The sequence below is a fragment of the Neolamprologus multifasciatus genome, chromosome 23 (genome assembly GCF_963576455.1).
Source record: "Neolamprologus multifasciatus chromosome 23, fNeoMul1.2, whole genome shotgun sequence".
Classification (NCBI taxonomy): Eukaryota; Metazoa; Chordata; class Actinopteri; order Cichliformes; family Cichlidae; genus Neolamprologus; species Neolamprologus multifasciatus.
Genome location: NC_140460.1, coordinates 41505324 through 41529432, shown reverse-complemented (window position 1 = coordinate 41529432; position 24109 = coordinate 41505324). Strand labels below are relative to the sequence as shown.

The window sequence follows — 24109 nt, the reverse complement described above, 5'->3', positions numbered from 1 at the left end:
AACCGTGAAAATAGTTGGATGGACTTTGCTGCTCAATCACAGCTGATCATGTTTTTATTAGCAATTTAGCAAAGTTGATGGTGTGTGTCTGTGTGAGTGAAAGACAGAGAGATTTTCTGTTATAACCTTCATGTTACGGACGCACAGTTTGAGCACTCAGGTCGCATCAGAGCATCGTATAGTGTGAGACCTGCATCGTGACCTACGAACTTCTGACCCCCGCGCATTATTGTAGGGTCTACCTTAGAATATAAAGCACCGTGAGGCGACTGTTGTTGTGATTGGTTCTGTATAAATAAAATAGAATTGAATTGCAAGTGAGGCACAGATTATTACATTAATAAACTGTTAAAATATCAGTGTTTTATTTCTTTAAACTTTAATATGCAAATACCCAAATGACTGGTTAGTTATACGTTTTTGGTATTTTGGGGTTTTATTTACCTCAAAAAATGCTAAAACATACAAAGTGAACTAACAGTGGGCCCTTAGTTATAGTCAAAGGAACATAACTAAGCAACTTAATGTAAGTGCTCAAAAAATACACAAAAGTTGCAGTACAGATTAAAAGTTTGCAATTTTACTATATTTTACATTCAGTGCCACCATCTTGTAATGATACATTTTTACCAAAGATGCTTTCTAGCATTACTAATAGTTTTCATCACACTTATTTGTGTTCAAAGTATCTTTTCTCGTAAGTTTGATTCTAATTTCTCGCTTGATGCTGTAAAATTGGGCTGCAGCGCTTTCACTGCAGCTGCAGCAGTCACGCAGAAACTTGAATGCAGTATCGTACTGTAACAATGCAAGTCGAGCAGGCACGTTTTTGTAAATTTATGTATTAAAGATAAATATATAAAAGATTTATTTTTTTTTAAATACAAAATTGTAAAAAAGAAAATAAAGAAAAAAGATGCAGAGCGATTTTATTTTATTTTTTAATTTTTTACATTTTGGTGTTCTAAACCAATTCAAAATCTTCAAGGAAATCTTTGAGTAAAGTCATTCTAATAAATTTGGAGATTTTTTAGTCACTAAATTCAATATATTTAATGCTGAGTTTGCTCAAACTAGGGACAGTGCAGCACATGTTCCCTAACCATTTTAGAGGAACTGCCATTGCTTTTATCACCTCGTATATTTTAGGATTACAGTGAAGACTGAATCTCAAACCAAGTTCTTCACACAGTAACACATCACAAATATGATTCATGAAATGTGATATTTCCCAAAAACCTTTGGAAAACTCCCTTTTCATTCAAATCTTCTATTAATAATAACACATCTATAGTCCATACTGGTCTGTTATGTGAACGTCTGTTTATGAATCTCAGTAGAGAAGAGCCTGTTGATCAAACTGACTGCTTGTTATTAAGAAAAGATTTAAACAGTTTTAGCTTTAAAGCAACATTCATGACACCAAAATCAATCACATTTCCCTCTTTATAAATGTGTGTGTCTGTACATACATGTGTATATATTATTTTTAACGAGGTCCAAGTTGTGTGCGTGGGAGTTCGAAGCAGCCACTCCACCTAATGTCACTACTGTGCAGGATCCAAAACTACAACGTTTTTTTTTAAGTTTTTTTTTATCATTAGTACTATTAACATACAAAGAAAATGCACCATATATTACACATTCAGAGAATAAACATTCCTTACATATTAGCAACTTTCATACATAGGAAAAAGAAAATATAAAGATGGGGTCACATAATTTAACAGATTATTAACTCATTAAATCAAAATCTTCCACAAAGGAAACAAAACAAGCAGCCCTTTTCTTTTTAACTAAGGTCAGAGATTTAACCAACAGGTTTAAGTCGTTTTTCCACTAAGCTAGTGTTGGTTTGGTCTTAAAAAAACGACATTTATGTATAAATTGCTTGCACAAGATTAATAATACATTAACACCATAATTAGCCTTCTTTTCTTTCAAAAACACTCCAAACATTATCATATTTAAGGTAAATGGGGTAATTTGAATTCCACTGGAATAAAGCCAGGTATGAAAATCCAACCAAAATATTTGTATAAAATTGCACAAAAAGAATAGATGGTCCAAATCCTCCTCTTCTGTTTCACACAATACACAATTACCAGTTTCTATTTTGAATCTATCACCAAGGAGTCTATTTGTCGGGTAAATTTTATTCAAAATTTTAAATTGGACTTCTTTCCCTTTAGGAGGGATAGGGAAGGTGATTTAATCAGTTCTTATTTTTTCAATTTCTTCCCTTAGGAAATCTTTTAATATGTAATTACGTCTAAGTAAATTTGGAAAATAAAGACACCTTATTGAAGATCTTAGAAACTTATTATTGCATTTAACATCACAAAATCGAATACCATCTATTCCAAAAGTACAACATGACAGCTCACACAAACGGAAATGTTTCGTTTTCTAGGGAGGGAGTGCAGCCACATCAGGGAACACACATACTGACAAATCATCTGACCACAAAGAAACAAAAACAGTTAGTTTTACGGTTATTTTAGATTAATAATACTGAACATTTGTGCTTTGTATTTTAAGCATAACTGCAATTCAGAAACAAAAGGAAAGAAACATAATTTAAAATGAATTATTTAACTATCCTCCCCATGACAAAACGGCACTTGGTATGGCCCAATCAGCACTTCCTGTGCTGTTATTTTGAGAGCGCTAACCCGGATGTTTTTGAAGGATCACGTAGTTGCCGTTTCACGTTAGTTTCTTTTAATGTTGACTTTTGCTACAGTCTGAGTTTAGAGTGCTAGCAGACGTCACGTATTGCATGTACAGTGTCGTACACGTGATTTATGTGTCCGTAAACTATATGACAGCTCGTTTGAAGTGGCGGGAAACATGTCTGGCTTCAGTAATGAGCTCATAGATTACCTCGAGGGTAGAATAACGTTTGAAGAGTTCGACAGAAGGAGAGACGAGCGGAAAGCCAAGGTAAGTTATGTTGTTAGTTCAGTAACTGTGAGCTATCTAGGTAACTAGCTGAGGCAGTATCACTCCTCAACATCACTTGGACTTGTGCTCCACTTGTGTGGACGGTCGTTTCATTGACATACAATTACAAACTTCCTTTATTCTGACCTCTCTAAGTCAGGGGAGGTAGCTGAAGATGTGGAAGACGCTGAGCTCCCTTCGACGTCCGGACTCATCTCAACGAAGATCGGTAATCTCTCTCTGTCAGTGGCTCTGGAAATGTAAATAATGGACCCTTCTTTCGATAGATAGCGACACTGAATCCCATGAGCGAGTGTATTGTAATTGTCATGGTTTTAGGAATATAACAAAGTTTTAAAAATCACTGGAACATCAAAACTGGATGAACATATTCACCAAATGTAAATACCAAGCTGCCATCATCTTTCCTCTAATGGAAAAACTAATAGATTTTAGTTCTGGACTATTTAGCCTTTATCGTGCTTCTTGAACAGGTCAGAATTTCTCTTGTGATTTTCCTACTTTGACAAGTTAAAATGTCTGAAACTGCCTTTTATTTGATATCAACATCAATAAAAATGACAGATAATAACTACTGTTCTTAAGGGTCCACAAAGTAGTGAGTGTTGCTCATAAAGCGATTGTTTTGGTCGGAGACTGGTTATAAAAACTGGGTCAGCTTACTTTGATTCCCATCCTGGATTGCATGCAAAGTATGGTAATGTTACTCAAGCCAGCTTTCCTATCTTCTCAGAGGATGGAGTTAGCCCAGGAGTCCAGCTGGCCTTTGCCTCCATGCTAGGAGAAACTGCTGAACCACAATCTTCAGAGGATGAGGAGGAGGAAGAGCAGGACAGCCTGAGCTATGTTGATGATGCACATGATAAGGATTACATTGCAGACAAAGAAGAGTTGCAGGCAGAGGAGATCGGGAAGAGGCCACGACAAGTGGGGAGACAACAGGGAAAGAAGAGTAAAGCTAAAGAGATGGCAGAAGATGTGACTGTAGGAGATGTGTTTGCACTGGAGATGGAGCTGAATCGAGAAAACAAGAAGATGATGAAGGTGAGAAGGGAGGACGGTCGTGCCTGGGTGAGTTTTTCAGTTCTTAGTTAATATATAACTATGTGAACAGGGGCGTCGTCATGGCAGCAAGCTGCCCCGGGCTCTGAGAGGCTTGATGGGAGAAGCCAACATTCGCTATGCAAGAGGAGAGAAAGAGGACGCCATCCTGATGTGTATGGAGATCATAAGACAGGGTACGGAGTGGGTTATATAATTATATATATATAATCACTCGCTGTTTGTGTTGACACTGACTTTGGTTCGTCTGTGTGCCAGTTAGTGTTCAAACACTATGAAAAGTTAAAATCTCTCCTCCCTTTGTCCCGCAGCTCCTCTGGCGTATGAGCCTTTCTCCACGTTGGCTATGATCTATGAGGATGAAGAGGACATGAGCAAAGCGCTGCAGTTTGGCCTGATCGCTGCCCACCTCAACCCCTCGGACTGTGAGGAGTGGATCAGACTGGCTGAAATGTCTCTGGAGCAGGACAACATCCAGCAAGCCATCATCTGCTACAGCAAAGGTCAGTGTGACATGGAGAGACACACATCACTTCCCACTGGAAATTCACTCTGTTTATTGTCTGTTGGTGGAACTGTTGAACAACACAGTCCCTGCCTGTTGTGTTAAAGTGGATGTTCATTACTGCAGGGCCAGTACTGCAATCCCATGGTCCTTGTGATATGTACTACTACAGCTATATTTATGCTGCAGTAATAAGCCCTGTAATTTCCTCAGTCGGTAGTTAGGCTGATTGCTGCAGCACAAACTCTCAGACTGGGTTTACTTAGCTTAAGGCTGCAGTTGGAAGAGCCATGCAAAGTAATAAATCACCTGAGGGGGTGAGAAATGAACTAATAAAAGTAACACACATCAAGTGTGTTTGTCTCTACAGTTTCTGATCGAACAGCACAAGAACTAGGGCTGCCACAAACGATTATTTTGATAGTCGACTAGTCACCAATTATTTTTGCGATTAGTCGACTAATCAGATCATCATCCATTGGACGTAAAACGTACAGCTTATTGCACCAGCCGCATCTGCTCTTATATAACTATCATTAGCTTACAGCTTTAAGTGTTTAAGGTATGTGCTAACTAAAAATAAAGACAAGATGATAGTTTATTAAATTTTAATGAAATTTGCAGATTGTTTCGGTGAAGTTTAATAAACTCCTTGCTATCTAAAATATAACAGGACACCGGAGTAAATTCTCGAGCATCTCACACTTCTGATAATCAGCTGTCTGCTTGACGTTTATTCAGCTGTGTAAAAACTATAACTTTAATCTCAGCCAAACCGATTTACTCAGGAACAAATAAAATACTGAAAAAAGCCAAACAATAACATTTTTAAGTTATCTAAGTGACTTATATATCATGTTTAACCTGAGTAGCAAAAGACGGCGGTGGGTTTGAAAACGATTTGCCGGAGTCCGGTGTTCTCACGGCTCTAGTTAGCCTAGCCCCCGGCTAGCTATCGAGCTAGTGGGTAACAGACGTCTCCGAAAACGTCGGAGCGCTTTTGAAAATATGTGGTGTCTTGATAAACTGAGCAGATATTTGAGGTTTACACAGCTACATTCTCGCCTGAAAATATGTTAAACGTTTATTTTGTGACCCAGAAAGAATAATAAGAGTAATATTAAAACTAACTAGCTGCCGCCATTGTTGGAAACTGAGCTGGGCTGCGCTATGAATTCTGGGACACAGCTTCTTCTTCTTCTTCGGGGTTTAACGGCAGCTGGCATCCTTGTACATGCAGTGCTGCCATCTTCTGTTTCAGTCCGTTATTACACTCTTAAATCCTACTACTTATTCCTGCGTCTTTTGTGATCTTACAAAGCTTCAAACGACGCGTCGACTATTAAATCAGTCGTCGACGATTTTGATAGTCAGGGATTGTGTGGGGTCTTAAATATGGGAACAGGTGTTCCTCTGGATGAGTCCTGCGTACCACTTGAGCTGTCAAATTCATCCAGAGACGAGCTGTTTTAGTGCAGACAAGTCCAACGTGTAAATCTGAAACGTGTCTGTGAACTTTGTACCACAGAAAACAGTCACGTCCTGACAAATCTGCAGTTTAAAAATGGCCGCTACTGCGCCTTCTATTGTTGGTGTTTCTCATACCGTTGAATTGTAGAATATGAGCCACCACTGCGAAACAAACAGGGAAGCGCTGGTTATTATTTATATACTTCTCTAGGTTCAAGCCTTGCTCCATTTCCACAGCTATCAAGTACGATCCCACCAACGTGCGCTTTCTGTGGGAGCGCTGCAGCCTGCAGATGCGCCTGGGAGAGCACAAACAGTGCATGGACGGCTACCGCAGGATCCTGTCACTTCTGCCGCTGGAGGATGGAGAGCACTTCATACAGCTCTCCAAAGACATGGCCAAGTAAGGGACACACACTGACATGGTATGGTGTGTGTTTTGAAATACACATAAACTATGTTCTCGTTTGTCACCTCGTACCATCTGATCCTGGATTATCACCTCGACAGTTCAGTTATCAGTATTTGCTTGTGTGGGTCGTGTTCAGGAGTTACTATGAAAGCAGTGACCTGCCCTCAGCTCTGAGTGTGATTGAGGAAGCTTTGGCACGACACCCCGACCTGGTCAGTGATGACTTTATCAACATGGCAGCTGAGCTTTATATCACCAACCGGCAGTACAACAAGGCCCTGCAGGTGGGTCTCTGTGGAAAAACCTTTATTGCCATTTAGACTGAGAACAAATATGTTTTCGGTTTAAATCAGCGGTCCCCAACCCCCGAGTCGTTTGGTACCGGGCCGCGAGAGTTGAGGCTCAGGTGTGAAATGTATAGTTTTCAGGGTTTTTAATCATTTTTTAGCGTTGTTTTGTTATCATTTTTATCGTTTACTCGGTTTTCCTGGGTCTTTTCACGTGTGTTATGAATAAATCTTCTTTTTTTCAGTACCAGTACTAGTTTTATTTTGTTGTATTTATCCGCGACACCTTAAAGGCCGGTCCATGAAAATATTGTGTGGCATAAACCGGTCCGTGGCACAAAAAAGGTTGGAGACCGCTGATTTAAATGGATAAACATTCTGTGTGTTTGCTCTCCAAGGTCTTGGTGCAGTTTGTAGGCATCGTTTTGGTCAGAAGTGAATCCACTTCAGATGTTATTCCACCAACACAAGAAGAGAAGATTAAAGAGGAGAGCGCTGAAGACCAGGAGAAGCAACATGCAGACGGGACACAGTTACAGAAGGAAGAACAAACTGCAGCAGAGGAGAACGGTGAGTTACAACGACATGAGGCGCTACACAATACATCATTAATAATAATAATGATGGATTGCATTTATATAGCGCTTTTCAAGGCACCCAAAGCGCTTTACAATGCCACTATTCATTCACTCTCACATTCACACACTGGTGGAGGCAGCTACGGTTGTAGCCACAGCTGCCCTGGGGCAGACTGACAGAAGCGAGGCTGCCATATCGCGCCATCGGCCCCTCTGGCCAACAAGTAGGCAACCAACACCAGTAGGCGGTAGGTGAAGTGTCTTGCCCAAGGACACAACGACCAGGACAGAGAGAGCAGGGATCGAACCGATGACCTTTCGGTTACAGATGCGCTTCCCAACCCCCTGAGCCACGGTCGCCTTACAAGATGATTCAAACTCATCGTGGCTTATTCATCATATGAAGAACTCTCATAGCCTTCATGACGTGTTATAGGAAGTGTAGAAAGATGAGGACACTTTCAAAAATGAGCGTTCGTTGTGACTTCTTTTGCGTGAACAGGATGTGTTTAGATGTTGTTGTTTTTCAAAATATTTTCACACTCAAACACTCTGTGATCTCAAAAGACACTTGAACAGATGTTTGCAGCGATCGCTTTATATCAGCAAAATCACCTGTAAATCGTGATCGTGTGTTTAACACTTGCAACATACTCGACAACATTTCTTATATTCAGAATTATTTAATGAGGGGTGGAATCACATCTTCTGTCTGTCCACAGTATTTCACGTCCACGCACAGAAAGACATTAAAACATTTTCTTTACTCAAACTTTTCCTTCCACATATTAAACAAACTTATGCTTTCATTTGATCTTTGATTAAGAATAAAGGTGATTTACTGTTAACACAAATAGATATACTCTGTTTAGCACCATCTATCATTGTAACATAAAAGGCTGGATGCTACGCTTGGCAGTACGGCTGCTCGATTATGGCAAAAATGATAATCATGATTATTTTCACTGAGATCTCGATTATTTGACGATATTTATTTAACAATAACAATGTGTTGAATAATGACTTTAAAAAATAATATAAAATAGTGCAAATACTGATAACAGTGCAAATGTTTGCAATATAAAAATAAATGAAAAATGTAAACATCTGTTTAGTGAACTTTGCAGTGTTGCTCTGTGGTGCAGCTACGACACTGTAGCAAAGTTTACACACTGTGTCTACTTGATCCACGTCTGACTCTGAACCCATAATGTTTCCAACCACTGAAGTTTTTTACCTCTTTTCAACCAACAGCGTCACTCTCCTCTCCAAATAACTTCTGCTGAGCTTTCCGAGCTTCCCTCGGTCCTCTTAATCAGCGGTCCCCAACCCCCGGGCCTCGGACCATTACCAGTCCGTGAGTCGTTTGGTACCGGGCCGCGAGAGTTGAGGCTCAGGTGTGAAATGTATAGTTTTCAGGGTTTTTATCGGTTTTATCGTTTACTCTGTTTTCCTGGGTCTTTTCACGTATGTTATGAATACATCTTCTTTTTTTCGGTACCGGTGCTAGTTTTATTTTGTTGTATTTATCTGCGACACCTTAAAGGCCGGTCCATGAAAATATTGTCGGGCATAAACCGGTCCGTGGCGCAAAAAAGGTTGGAGACCTCTGTTCTTAATTGTTGTGACACGTGTTCGAAATGCAGAGAGGTGCGCTCGATTTGCCACACGGAGCAGCGCCAGAGTAAAGCACGAGGGAGGGGCTAATAATCGGCTCAGTCATGTTTAATGATCGTTGAAAGCCCAGATCGAAATCGAGATTAAAATCCGATTCATTGAGCAGCCCTACCTGGCAGCAATCCTGCTGAGACACGTTGGCATGACTTCAAATAGGATATTCAGTCTTAAAAACCTCTAATTTCAAGGACGAGTGGGACAAACATCCTCCAGTGACGTGAAAGAATCATTGCCCGAGTCTTTGGGGAACTCTTTTTACTGATTGGTCGCTGTGTGCTGTTTCCAGGTGAAATTGTGGATGTACAGGTACCAGACAGCGTCCCAGTGGACCTGAGGACCAAGTTAATTGTGTGCTTCATACACCTGCATGTCTACACACCCACCGAGGTAAACAGGACTTAAAAACATACAGAGCTCAGATTATTAATGAAAGATCATTTAATGTTAGAGTCTTCTTGCTTATAGGGCTTAGTTTCAACACTGATGGAGCAGAGTCCAGAAGAGATCGGTGACTTGTACCTGGATGTCGGTGAAGCGTATCTGGAGGAGGGCAGGTACATGTCTGCTCTGCCTCTGCTCACTGCCCTCGTCGTCTCTGAAAAGTACAACCTGGCTGTTGTTTGGTTGCGGCACGCAGGTAGGTCCAGCAAACAAGGAAATGATGTTAAAGGAAGAGGCGTGTCTGCAAACTTAGACTAAAAAGACATTTCATCTTCCATCCTGAATATTCTGCATGTGTGAAACAACAGAGAAGACCTTAAATGAGGTCTCACGTCAGGTGTGACGTGGAAAAAGAAAACCACTGTTATGTGTTTTTATTACTTTGTCATCTGCAGAGTGTCTGAAGGCTTTGGGCCACATGGAGGCAGCAGCAGAAAGCTACACCAAGGTGGTGGAGATGGCTCCGCAGCACCTGGAGGCCCGGCTCTCGCTTGCCACGCTGCAGCAACAGTTGGGCCGCATGGATTGTGCTCTTAAGGCGCTGGAGTCCATGTATGATAGCAACGTACTAGCACACGATTCTTCAGCCGCACAAAAGGCAGGTTTTTGTTTTTGCTTTTTCCAGTATCACGTCATGTTGCATTATCTCACATTTACAATGTTCCTGAAAAGTCATGGAGGGTTTTTAGAGGTCATGGACGTTTTCTGGTAACACCAAAGGGGGAAAAAGGAGTGCAAACCTCTGTCCTGTCAGGAGACACTGACAGTCACACCTTATAAAGGGGCGTCCCCACTGAAGCTGTAATCAGAGACCAGAGACCACGGAAAGTGAATGTGTTTGGGAACTTCAAGCAACAATGGGTGAGATAGTGTAGTGATGTGAAGTGGGAGGGCGCCACTTTTGGCTTCTCTCAACTTAGACGTGAGCCATTAGGTATGGAGAACACAATAGTGAGTTGGATCGGTATTTGGAGCCTGGCGAGTCTGGTAGTTAGTTACCAACTGTTAGTGGTAATATGATGCAGAGTGAGCAAATGACTTCCTGCCCACATCCCCCTCATTGCTTCATTGTTTAATGCACGACTCCTTAGAGCTCACAGTGTAATCATGCGTGTTTGACCTGCAGCATTTGACCTGCTTTCATAGTTTACTTGGATTCTGGTTAAACACGAGATTTCTGTGCGTTCCAGACTTGAGCTGAGATTAGAGTCAAGAACACGTAGTCTGGTTACCAGCTGGAAAAGGAAAACCATCACCTGCAGCATTGTGGAATGCTGTGCTGTAGGTCAATGCTCTGTGTTTGGCGTTTGTTTGGTAACTGGTTTTGTGTCTCTGTGTTTGTAGGAGTTAAAGCTTTTGCTCCATCGCTCTACGCTCCTGAAGACACAGGGGAAAATGCAGGACTACCTGGACACTGTGATCACTATGATCTCGATGCTCCTCAAGGTAAACCACTTTACGGTTGCTTTTTACCCGTCAGCCGTTCATGACGGGGGATCGTCGTCACCCTGCTGCACGGGCAGCATGAATACGTTTGAATGTGAGAACTCTAAAACGAAGCTACAGTTCAGATTGATACAACAGGAGGCTGAGAGATGGCCACCACAAATATTTTGTTTTTATTCATACTGCTGCTGTAAAGAGTGCTTTTTCCTCTGATAGAGTCAAAGTGCAGTCTAGCCAAGTGTCAGTGAAACCAAAGAGGAAATGATCTTAGAAGTTTTGAAAAACTGCAGAACTGCTTGGATGCTTTGAATTCAGGAGGAACGTTCGGCTGCTTCGACTGGATCAGAGCTAATGTACCTGACACGTAAACTATGTTAACTAGTTAGCATCAGCAGCTGAGTTATTGCATTAATAATTCATAATTCAGTAAACAGGGCGGCACAGTGGTGAGCACTGTTGCTGCACAGCAAGAAGGGCCCGAGTTCACCATCAGGTCGTTCTGTGTTTGCATGTTCTCCCTGAGTTTGCGTGTTCTCCCCGTGTTCGCGTGTTCTCCCCGTGTTCGCGTGTTCTCCCCGTGTTTGCGTGTTCTCCCCGAGTTTGCGTGTTCTCCCCGAGTTTGCGTGTTCTCCCCGTGTTTGCGTGTTCTCCCTGAGTTTGCGTGTTCTCCCCGAGTTTGCGTGTTCTCCCCGTGTTTGCGTGTTCTCCCTGAGTTTGCGTGTTCTCCCCGTGTTCGCGTGTTCTCCCCGTGTTCGCGTGCTCTCCCCGTGTTCGCGTGTTCTCCCCGAGTTTGCGTGTTCTCCCTGTGTTTGCGTGTTCTCCCCGAGTTTGCGTGTTCTCCCCGTGTTCGCGTGTTTCTCCCCGTGTTCGCGTGTTCTCCCCGTGTTCGCGTGTTCTCCCCGTGTTCGCGTGTTCTCCCCGTGTTTGCGTGTTCTCCCCGAGTTTGCGTGTTCTCCCCGAGTTTGCGTGTTCTCCCCGTGTTTGCGTGTTCTCCCCGAGTTTGCGTGTTCTCCCCGTGTTTGCGTGTTCTCCCCGTGTTCGCGTGTTCTCCCCGAGTTTGCGTGTTCTCCCCGAGTTTGCGTGTTCTCCCCGAGTTTGCGTGTTCTCCCCGAGTTCGTGTGTTCTCCCTGTGTTTGCGTGTTCTCCCCGTGTTTGCGTGTTCTCCCCGAGTTTGCGTGTTCTCCCCGTGTTTGCGTGTTCTCCCCGTGTTCGCGTGGGTTCCCTCTGCGTCCTCCAGCTTCCTCTCACAGTCCAAACACATGCAGTTTGTGGGGACAGGTTCATTGATTAGTGTAAATTGCCCACAGGTGTGAATGTGAGTGCGAATGATTGTCTCTGAGCCCTGCGACAGACTGGCGAGCTGTCCAGGATGTGCCCCGCCTCTCGCCCTATGACAGCTGGGATAGGATCAATAAGTAAATATATACTATACCAACAATATTAATGCACTTACCAGGAGAACTGTGAGTGTTTCAGTCTGTCAGTGATATTGACACTTTTCTTGGTGGCTTGTTGTTCTTGATATGTAATTGTGTCTGATCAGGAATATTTGTTGTGACAACATGTTTATGTTTAAATGTTGCCATCCTCATGGCCAGATCCCTCATGACCAGTGTTGGTCAAGTTACTTGAAAAATGTAATCAGTAACTAATTACTGATTACTTCCTCCAAAAAGTAATCCCATTACTTTACTGATTACTTATTTTCAAAAGTAATTAGTTACTTAGTTGCTTTTTAAAAACATGATTTACAACCTGAATAGGTGATAAAGTGATAGATCTTTCAGCCCAATTCTACTTTTTCTGCATAATCATCATACAAAATGTAATCAAATGGAAAAGTCTCTTTTTAAAACTTGTTTTATTAGTTTTAATCTTTTAACTTTATGCATCAAGCAAACATTTAATTATCTGCAACATTCTCTGACTGGAAGAAATTAGTTTAACATTTAAACCTATTTTCTGCACATTCCAGCACATAAAATAAAATATTTTGTGTGTTTACACTCAGTCTTTCAAATAGATGCAAGTAAAACACAGCAGAAAATAAATAAAGTCAAAGACTAGCGGTCCTGTTGCTCTATTTTCACCTGTAAAGCAGGAGTGGGGTAGGCGGAGGGTTACCCTGGTGCAGGTGTGCAGCGGTCAGTGGAAGAATCCGCGAGTTTCTCTGTGAGTTTCCCATTACGTCGTAGCTACTCGGTGCTTGTTTGGAAGTTTAGGGGTTTTTTCGCTGTAAAAAGAAGTTTTCTTCCCACGCACAACGGACACTAATGTTTTTGTCACTTTTTATGGAATCAAACTCAAAGTAAGGTCAGTACTTCCACGCTTTAAACGCTGCACGCTCATACTCTCTCTGCACTCGATATATGATCCATTGTTGATCTGCACACAGCTGTTGTCACGAACGTCACACTCGCTTACGTCACTGTCATGAGACATTCTCGCAAAAAATCACGGTTTTAGTAACGCAGTAACGCAGCGTTCCTACGGGAAAGTAACAGTAATCTAATTACCGTTTTTGCAATAGTAATCCCTTACTTTACTCTTCACTTGAAAAAAGTAATCGGATTACAGTAACGAGTTACTGCCCATCTCTGCTCATGACGATACATTTTTAATCTGAATGAGATTTCCTGAATAAATAAAGGGGGATTTTTACCAGTTTGGATGTTTTTGACTGTTGGTTCAGCTGAATTCTTAACAAACATTTTTATCATTCAAGTTATTTTATGAAGGACAAACATCTCAAAGTTGATAAGACCAGGCTTTCTACTGTAGTTTTTTTTACTGAGAATTCTTCTCAACAATGAGGTTACTGTGAGTGAATTTGAACAAATAAATGCTCCATTTTTTGTTGTTGCGCACATTTCATTGCGCCCTGCGAGTCATTCAAAGGTGTGTAACACATGCATGTTTATAGGTGGCCATGCAGCGAGCTAAGGTGTGTGTGAGCTCTGTAAACGTGTCAGCTGAGAATCACCTGAGGCTCGTGAAGGTTGAAGACATGCTGCCGGAGATCGCTGACCATGAAACGGCCTATCTGGACAACACTGGTACGTTATCTTTGTCTGCATCGTACTTGACCACGAGGTGAACCCGTAGTCGGTCTGGTCACTGGACTTCACTTTGTCACTGTCATCAGGTAAAACCAACGTCCTGTCCAAAGAGGACTGGTGGCAGCTGCTGCTGAGCTGCGTGCTGACGCTGTGTGAGGTGCAGCGTTTCGAGGAGGCGGAGATGCTCGTGGATTCGGCCATGGAGTTCTACTCGTTCTACGACAACAAGCCCAGGAGGAAAGAGCTGGAGTTCATCGGCCTGTCGGCCACAATCCTGGACCACAACTATTACAAGGCCTATAACTACATCAGGTAGATTCATGTGGGCGTGGCCTGGGATAAAGAGCACGCCAAAATGATAATAACTATAACATTTCTCTGTTTTTCCTCTCAACAGACTGATGCTGTTGGAAAACGTGGCTCTGCCTCAGCTTTGGAATATTTTTAACCAGGTCTGCTTTTGTGTCGGTAGAATAGACGAGCACTACATGGCTCAACTATTTTACTAAACTGTTTTCTTTCTAGGAATTAAAGCGGCACATTTGTGAGGACAAACTTTTCAATATATTTAAAAGTATTTGTTTGTATTCAGGAAATGCATCACTGCACTTCTTAATGAGAAGTAGGAAAGTTTGTCCTCATAAAATGTGCCTGTTTTCTTCTGAGACGACCACTTATCTTGAATTCTTGAATTCTAACTCTTTCATTTTTACCTTCTTTGCACAGTTGATTTATGTATTAACCTTGAGCCTCTGATGCATTGTCATAGTCTATATGAAGATTTACTGGTAATACTAAATATTCAAATCAATCAAAAGCATAGATTTCCTGAATTTGGTGGAAAGATTTTGTAAACAAATGATGTTTTGTTTTGTTTGTTTTTTAACTCTCTGCAGCTGACAATAACGTCGCAGCACCAGCGCCACCATCGCTTCTGTCTGCGCATGCTGTTTAAACATCCTGACAACCACGCCCTCTGCGTTCTCTGCGGACATAACGCCATGGTGTCAGGGAGCTTCAAACATGCTCTTGGTACTCGCACACAAATCGCATAAGTTGTTGAAATACACCGCGTTCCAAATTATTATGATATTTTTCTCTGTTTTTCCTAAATAGTCGATTCAAATGACAGTCGGCATCATTTTTGAGTCATCAGCCATTAGAGTAAAATTCAAACGTTACTGAACAAAACAATGAAAACAGTGTTTTTCAAAAATACAAAACTTGAAACGCTCTGTTCCAAATTATTACACACACAGAGTTTCAGAAGATTTTACAGGTTGTAGAGAATTGAAAATGGTCATTTGTTGAATTTGCAGCATTAGATCATATTTACTGAAATCAGAAACATCTTAACAGCTCAAGTTACACATTAACACAGGAACCCTTATTTGATGGCAGTTTCACAATTCTTGCATCCAAGGAACTTGTGAGTTTTTGGAAAGTTTCTACTTGAATGTCTTGATGTCAGAATAGCCTCCGAGCTGCTGTTTGGATGTGAACGGCCTCCCACCCTCATATCTGTTTGCTTGAGGATGCTCCAAAGGTTTCCAATAGGATTGAAGTCAGGGAGGAATGGGGACCACACCATGAGTTCCTCTCCCTTTATGCCGACAGCAGCCAATGATGCAGAGGTGTTGCTTGTAGCATGAGACGGTGCGTTGTCTTGCATGAAGATGGTTGTGTTGCAGAAGGCACAGTTCTTCTCTTTCTACCATGGAAGAAAGTGGTCAGTCAGAAACTCCACATGCAGAGCTCATTTTCACTCCTTCAGGGACCCTAAAGAGGCCGACCAGCTCTCTCCCCGTGATTCCAGCTCAAACACGACTCCACCTCCTCGCTGACGATGCAGCCTTGTTGGGACGTCCACCAACCATCCACCTCTGCATCCATCTGGACCATCCAGGGCTGCGCTGCACTCATCAGTGACCAACACTGTTTGAAAATGAGTCTTCTTGTAGTTCTGGGCCCACTGCAGCCGTTCCTGCTCGTGAGCTTTGGTTAGAGGTGGTTTATGCACAACTGCAGGTCTCTGGAGGATCCTACAGCTGATGTTTGCAGGGCTCCAGAGGCACCAGCAGCTTCATGTGTTTGCTGCTTTGTGATGGCCTTTTAGCAGCTGCTCTGCTAATCTGATGCATTTGTCTGAAACCTTCATCATTGTGCCTTTACCTGCACGTGCATGTGTGCTCTGACTCACACATCTCTTAACATGACAGTGATCACGCTGAAATATTTGTGAAATATCTCATTACGTGTCCAAGGCGTCAACTATTTCACACTTTTCAGCAGCAGAGATACTTTTTCATTCATATGTTGAGTCCTGAGACACAATCCATCCATGGTTTTTATTGAAGAACAACTTATTTAATCTTTATGACACTTAAACACAATTTGCATAATAACTTGGAACGCGGTTTAAGGGTTTAGGGATGATGTTCACACTTGGTCCACTTTGCACAGTCGTACATTTTTCAAACACTGGATGTGTTTGCAGGTCAGTATGTTCAGGCCTTCCAGACTCAGCCCAGCAATCCTCTGCACAGCCTGTTTGTGGGTCTCACCTTCTTCCACATGGCATCTCAGAAGTTTGTGGCTAAACGGCACACGCTGGTGCTGCAGGTAGAGTTTGTTTGTTTCTGTGCACAGTTCAGTCCTGTAGGCTGTTCTTTTAAAACCAACATGTGCTCTCAGGGTTTCTCCTTCCTGTGGCGTTACGTAGAGCTTCGTGGAGAGTGTCAAGAGAGTATGTACAACCTTGGCCGAGCGCTGCACCAGATGGGCCTCACACACTTGGCTTTGCATTACTACCAAAAGGCGCTTTTACTACCAGCAAAACAACTGGAGGTGGGTAAAAACACAACTTGCTGCTCAGTGCAAACGTAGCCTTTAGATGAACGTTTGACTGTTTTTCTGTCCCTTTGTCTTCTTCTTTTTTCTGCAGGGCATCCCCGGTGACCAGGTTGATCTGAGGAGGGAGATTGCCTTCAACCTGTCACTCATTTATCAGGCCAGCGGTGCGGTGGAAAAGGCCAGATACCTCCTGAACACACACTGCATTATTTGAAAATGCACACTCGTCTTTACTGGTTCTTCTTCATTAGAAATGTGACCTTATTTCTACCAACTAAACGCCCATGAAATGGATTCAGGAAGTGTTATTTATTAAAAACTGTAAATATTTACCATTTTGTGTGGCGTATGTCATTTCTACATTTGTGCTGATTTATCTCTGTATTCAGTGTCTGATAACATTTGAGGCATGTACTAATACTGGATCTTTCAGTTGTATTATTTTTGAAAGACCTATAGTGTATCTGCTGTTATACAAATTACCCTAGAACACCCCTCGTTTATTTTAATAAAGAAATACAAAGTGTTAGCCACTGATCCACCCTGCTGGCTGACAACAGGATAAATCAAATCTCAGAATCATGTATAAAATGTCAAAATTCAATTCAATTCAATGTTATTTATACACCAAATCACAACAGTCGCCTCAAGGTGCTTTACATTGTAAGGTCGACCCTACAATAATACATACAGAGAAAAACCCAACAATCATATGACCCCCTATGAGCAGCACTTTGGCGACAGTGGGAAGGAAAAACTCCCTTTTAACAGGAAGAAACCTCCAGCAGAACCAGGCTCAGGGAGGGGCGGGGCCATCTGCTGTGATTGGTTGGGGTGAGAGAAGGAAGACAGGATAAAAACATGCTGTGGAAGAGAGACAGAGGTTAATAACAGATATGACTCAATGCAGAGAGAAAAGGGGGAATGAAGTCTCCAACTGCAGCTTCTGTAACAAAACACGTTAAGAGTGCTGAAGACCTGAGGCAGCACACCTCGATGACAACCATCCTTCAGCAGAAAGAAGAGGGAGGCCCAGATGGCGTGCCTAAACTTAAAGTCTGCATTTATACACCACTCTGTCTTTATCCTGCCTTCCCTCTCTCACCCTAAACCAGTCACGGCAGTTGGCCGGTTCTGCCAGAGGTTTCTTCTATTAAAAGAGTATTTTTCCTTCCTTTAAATAAATGTGAATAGAATTAAGCTCTTCATTTTCAGAGGAGCAACGCAGGCAGTGGAGCCCATTTGTTGCTAATGGGCTCAGTATGGTTCGCCGTTGGCAGACTGCAAAGTGTATCTGTGGCCAGATGTAGGCAGCATCATCCACGTCGAACTACATCAACAATAATTGTGTTGGATGGTTTTGTCCTGTTAGATCAACTCTCTATTGGCACAATTTCATACAGTAGATGCCTCTCACAGATGCTATTACCCTGCAAGATACATTTCATATCTTTTTTAAATTTTCTTTAAATAAAAAATTGCTTTTCAAAATGAGTCACTTTGATATCTGTGGTCAGTGATGTCTGCGGTGCTCTCTGGTTGGTCTTTGCACTACTTTCACTGCTGTTAGCCTTTCCATGCACGCAGCTGAAAATGCTGGAAGTTCTTGAACAGATCAATGCAACCAAATTTAGAAGGTTACCTTTGGAAATCACACAAACTTAAAATACTCCACTGCAATATTTTCCATTAGACAAAGTAAGAAAAAAAACCCCAATTGGGACTAAAATCGTGAAAACAGTTTTTTTGTTGTTGTTTTTTTAGAGTGAATTGATGAAGGATAGATTCACTTTCAAGTACTACAAAAGAAAGAAACAAGAAACACAAACAAATATTTCTGAATTATAGTGTTTTGTGTTTTAAAATTTCAAATATTGTATAACGAGACGAAATCAAAGCGCAGACTAAGTGTTCACATTCGTCTTTGACTCTCTCTGAACTAACACCGCCGATCCCTCAACATGTTTGTGCTCTCTGCTCATGTCGCCTTCATATATTAAATCATTTTTTACTTTTTAAATAACTTATTTTAACATTGCACTCAACAACAAACAAATCCTCCCAAACAAAAACGGTAACGTCACGTCAATGTGTGTGAAGTTTGAGACCCTCTGCCCTACAGTGTCTGATCACCTGTGTGTTTATGTCTTACTCTTTGTTTGTCACCAGTGTCTTCCAGACGACTGATGTCAATACTTTTTGTCCCTGTCTACAGTGTTGGGGAGTAACGGAATACATGTACCGCCGTTACGTATTTAAAATACAAAATATGAGTAACTGTATTCCGTTACAGTTACCGTTTAAAAAGGTGGTATTTAGAATACAGTTACTTTGTTGAAATAAATGGATTACACGGCGGTACTTCCCTGTTTCATATTGTGGCGGGTCAGGACTGTTTGGGTTTTGTCTGACAGCTACGTTCTGTTGTTCCAGGCAGCGTTACGGTTGCCATGGTTACAGGGTGACGTTCTCTCTCTGCGTGTTTCCTGGGTGAGAGAGGCCTTTTTGTTGTTGTTGTGCTAAGCTAACAGGCAGAATGCTACAGGTATAGCTCTAAAGAATGTAGCATCATGGGCAGTGTAGTCCGTGCTGCAGGGAGAATGGACTGCCATACACGTTATGTGTCTGTGAGCGAGGGAGGGAGAAAAAGGAAAAGTACGAGCTGTCATCGAGCAGAAACGGGAGCTGGAAGCATGTAAATATAATAATAACCACTGCAGCCAAGAAGAGAGCCTGACGAGCCCAGTTGTAAGTAAGCTATTAAGACTCGACTGTACACCGTGTTCGTGTTTTCCTCTGAAACAATAAGTTCTGTTGGAGCAGCCTTTCAACGCCTCTCTCTGTCTCTGCTAGCAAAGTTGACCCAGACAACAAAGTAAAGCTAGTTTTCAGCTACGAGCCGACACGAACCCACCGTATTAGCCAGAGGTCCCTTTACTACGGTTCGGAGCCGCGGACCTTCAGTAACAGTAATAAATCACAGCAATAGTACATTCATGTAGTTGTAAACAGCATGATAATATATTAAGTAATCCAAAGTATTCAGAATATGTTACTCTCATTGAGTAACGTAACGGAATACTTTACAGAATACATTTTGGGGCATGTAATCTGTAATCTGTAATGGAATACATTTTAAAAGTAACCTTCCCAACACTGCCTGTTTAACACCCACATGTAAGTCATACCCTCTGCTGCTGCCTTTTCAGTGGTTCATTGTCAGCTTACGTATCCAGATCCACTCTCATCATATGCGGGAATATTTATCGCAGCAAACCCTGAGAAACAGGACTCGGAGATATTTCTTCAACCTGTGTAGGTTCTGTCATCCAGGTCATGGTCGTCTAAGGAGCTGGGAAGGAACACAAATACAAGCTAAACAACAGTGTGTGCTGTGTGGTGCAGCGAGTCCTCCTCAGACCTCGATATTGTAGAAACCAAACAGCCACACCATAAATGCACAACATAGAAGAGCCACGTCGACAGGACCAGACTCAGCAGCACATCAACATCCAAAGGATGAAGGTCAGTGTTTCAAGGATGCCAGTGTTCATATTCTGGACAGAGAACGTTCATGCAGAGATTTCCTGCAGGATCCTGTGTTTACGTTTTCTTTTTAATTCACAAAAATCAAGTCTGAGTCAAACCAGTATAACTGCGTGCTTTATTGATATACAGTAAAGCATTTTATAATACAATAGTAAGGCATATATTTGGTGGAATCTGATATGTTGTGAAGTACGGATGTTATTTGAAAAATGATGAGACTGAAACAAACGTTAATTAAAAACCTGTCAAATCAAACTTAGTGCCAGAAACATCTCGGGGATAATGCTCGATGCCAAAACACGCATGCACATAATACTGCACCACTTTCACATACTTCTGAGTTGTTAAATATTAAATAATGATGAACTTCCTGTAGTCACACATGCTTTAATTGAAACACAACACACAGCACAAAATCAAACAACCTTTAACCAAAGGAAAAAACGTAACTTTTGCTAGAATAAAATACTTCCTCCACATAGAAAAAGGTTTAGTATATCCCAGGTTTGACAGTAGTGCACAGGGATTAATGCAGGGATGCATGGATAGATGCATCTGGGCATTCAGGCTGGAGGCTCCTACAGTGCATTTACTGAACAGTATAGTTCTGACATGAATTAGCTAGCAATTTATTAATGCGAGGACTGAGAACACAAACTGCCTCTGAAGATTCACACAAACTCAATTTAACCAGTCGTTAAACGTTCTTTCATAGTTCAAGAAACCCTCACAATCTAGCAGCCGTGTAACGCTGCAGTGCTCAGACTCTACTCTTACAGTACTGCTGAAGTCGGAAAGCTGTGTTAAAAATGAAATTCTCACGTTGCACGTGTCAGTGCAACAACCAAGATCGGTCCAATGTAGAGCTGAAGCTGAAAACTAGATAATACTAATATTCTGAAGAAGATGTAGGATATAGGAAGTACTTATGGAGAAAGAGAGGGACACCATCAGATCTTCATCGCTGAAGAAACGCCTCTTGCACCAAACATCTTTCTCTGACTTCTCAGGTGATGCACTTTTACTTTACTGCTCTCATGCATGTTTTCTTTGCATCTCCACGAGAGAAAGAGGCGAGGTTGCTTTTGCAGCGCAGTCCTCTCACATTCTGTCATTTAAATGACAGATCTAATGAGGCCTTTGGGCAGTAAATAAGGTGAAAACTGAGAATAATAACAGGGATGAATGGATGGAAAGAACTCAAATAGAACACAAAGTTTGTCACCCAAAACCACACACACACACACACACACACACACACACACACACACACACACACACACACACACACACACACACACACACACAAATATACAGAAAAAGAAGCACAATCGTGTTTCCCCAAAAGCTTGTTCAATGGCTAAAATGTCAATAAAATGAGAATTCAATTACTTGCAAATCATTTAAAATGTGTTTGATTTACTAAAGTGGAAAAACAACAAACCAAATGTTGAAACTAAGAATTTATTTTCTTCTTTAGGCTTTTATCTTTGACATAAGTCGATACTTTTAAATCTTTAAAAGTATTTTATACATTAAGCTTAAATTTCACAACAATCACTATAAAATCAGAGATGGTCACGCTGAGGCCTCGCCTGTCAGTGCGCCCCAGGGCAGCTGTGGCTACAATGTAGCTGCCATCACCAGTGTGTGAATGTGTGGATGACTAAATGTAGTGTAAAGCGCTTTGGGGTCCTTAAGGACTGAGAAAAGCGCTATACAAATGCAGGCCATTTACCATTTGTGTCGGCTTCGTTCAGTGTTACGCACCACAGTGGATGAAGTCACTAAATCCTCGCAGCTTTGTTGATGTGGTTAACACGTCTGCTCAATAAACAAAAAAATGCTAGTTGGATTCCAAACAGACACCTTTGATTTGGAAGAGTTTCACACTCAGTGTCCTCAAACATACAGAGCGACCTGCTGTGGCAGGAAGCAGCCTGCAGGAGCTGCTTGGCAACGTGATTCTGCAAAACGTGATTCTGCAAAACGTGATTCTGCAAAACGTGATTCTGCAAAACGTGATTCTGCAAAACGTTGTCAAATGACAGTCATTCTGCTTAATTAGGTACAAATTTGTTAATTCTTTCTTTATTTCTTTTATTTTTAAATGAAGGAATGATTGCAGCTGACGAGGAAAGAGTAAAATGGAAAATGAGATAAGGGAGCAGTTTTCTTAAATCTTAGCTTTTCTTTTTTTAGGCTTTGCAGCAGATTAAACCATAAGAAACGTTGTGTCTCTAAAGCAAAGGCTGGCTTCAGAAGCCATGTTTAAGACAAATAAACACTTCCTACATTATAGCAGCTGCTATAATGTAGGAAGTGTTTATTTAACTGCTATAATGCTAAATGATTAAATGACTTGCAAATTGATTTTCCTTTCATTGACCTCTTCCATTGCTTCTCAACCTTTAGGAAAAAAGGACTGCAGTATGAAATTTAGGCACCACCACATACACGACCACACACATCCACACAGTCTTGCAGACGCTCTACTTTAAAGATCCAGTAGGTCTGCATTACTCTGACAGTAGTGTATGTTTTACAAAGACATGTTTTCTCTTACAAAGCACCCTTATTATTTCAATCATTCATTTTGATACAAATATGTAGTTCCCCAGTCACAAAGAGACGGCACATATATGACCATGCTTCTCTGTGTCTCGACCCCGGCCCATAGCCCCTTTGTTGTTTTGTACAATTGCATAGAAGTTAAAAAACAAAACCCCAAAACAGCCTCTCTTCATAATAAAACAACTTCAGGACATTTTAAGAAACTACTGAAATCTACATGTACTTTTTTGATGAGACCTTGCTGGAACTTTAATCTTTCACAAAAATAAATGTTATATATATATTCTCTTTGTAAACTGTTTCCAATCCAGTTGTTTTGACTAGAAAAGCATGCGATAGGTAGGAAAGTAGGGAGGGATGGAGGAGAGGGGGGGTTAGGGCTGAAGGCAGGATCAGAAGTGCAGGGCCTCGTGCTGTTGGGTGCTCCTCTCGTCCGTCATCACGCTGACCAGCGACTCCATGGCACGGCCCAGATCGTCAGCCATGTGAAACAAACTGCCGATGCTGGGACCTGAGGGGAGAAAGAACACAGTGAAAATTTCACCTGAACCCCCCGTGCACAAGAATTATATCTGCACGACATGAAAACGTCATCTTTGTGCTATAATTTTCCTTTTTTTGTGCACTTTTCACATATTTATGAAATAATGAGGGCTCAAAATGTTGAAAACATTTAAAGCTCTGTTAAAACTCTGAATATCACAATGTAAACACTATACTCTGCTTCTATCCCTTCTTTGCTGAATTATACAGAGTCGTGTGACTAAATGGGAGCTGGCAGAAATATGTTTTTGCGTTTGTTCACAGCACATTTTGACATTTCCTGGCATGACCTTGTTCAATTACCTCAAAATTCTGCACACAAATAATATAATATAATATAATATAATATAATATAATATAATGACAAAGTGAAAAAAGTTTGCTTGAAATTCTTGCATGTAAATAACATGTACAGAAATATTCACAGCTTTTTCTATGACACTCAAAAATGCGCTCAGGACACTAGTTGGGTCCTTGATGATAACTTGCACCAGTGCGGTCTCGACCTTTTCCAAGATGACAAAAGTGGCTTCAGGACCACTCTGAACGTTTTAGAGTCACAACCCTGACCCAGCCTCTGGCTCCGAACTCTGAAGAGATCTGAAAATGTCTGTGTACTAATGTCTGTGTACTAATGTCTGTGTACTAATGCTCCCCATTCAAACAGTCGGAGCCTGAGAGGTTGT

At 41.5% G+C, this 24109-nt stretch overlaps 2 protein-coding genes across 7 annotated transcripts in view; one reads left to right on the top strand and one right to left on the bottom strand.

Moving 5' to 3' along the window:
* The first annotated feature begins 2674 nt into the window (after nt 1-2674).
* gtf3c3 (general transcription factor IIIC, polypeptide 3) lies at nt 2675-17840 on the top strand. The gene is made up of 19 exons (XM_085151047.1): nt 2675-2946; nt 3103-3175; nt 3701-4011; nt 4082-4205; nt 4341-4532; nt 6242-6407; nt 6553-6700; nt 7102-7273; nt 9245-9345; nt 9424-9595; nt 9795-9997; nt 10744-10845; nt 13769-13901; nt 13991-14216; nt 14302-14356; nt 14801-14936; nt 16402-16526; nt 16599-16751; nt 16849-17840. Exons 1-19 carry the CDS (start codon nt 2854-2856, stop codon nt 16969-16971), a joined length of 2808 nt encoding a protein of 935 aa, XP_085007173.1. The 5' UTR covers nt 2675-2853; the 3' UTR covers nt 16972-17840.
* The window catches only part of dmd (dystrophin), a 316485-nt gene continuing 299310 nt past the window's right edge, over nt 6935-24109 (bottom strand). For 2 of the 6 annotated variants that reach the window (XM_085150972.1, XM_085150969.1), the window contains one exon: nt 23145-23391. In XM_085150972.1, the coding sequence (XP_085007098.1) occupies nt 23273-23391 (119 nt within the window). In that variant the 3' untranslated portion in view covers nt 23145-23272. Of the gene's footprint in view, nt 7060-8777; nt 8891-23144; nt 23392-24109 lie in introns of those variants that run through there. The other 4 variants (XR_014872316.1, XR_014872315.1, XM_085150973.1 and 1 more) reach the window with 4 other exon arrangements.

Coding starts and splice junctions, on each gene's coding strand:
- gtf3c3 (XM_085151047.1), top strand. CDS start 2,854: ATGTCTGGCTTCAGTAATGAGCTCATAGATTACCTCGAGGGTAGAATA. Junction 9,346..9,423: donor ATGTCTACACACCCACCGAG/GTAAACAGGACT, acceptor TCTTGCTTATAG/GGCTTAGTTTCAACACTGAT. Junction 16,527..16,598: donor GGCACACGCTGGTGCTGCAG/GTAGAGTTTGTT, acceptor ATGTGCTCTCAG/GGTTTCTCCTTCCTGTGGCG.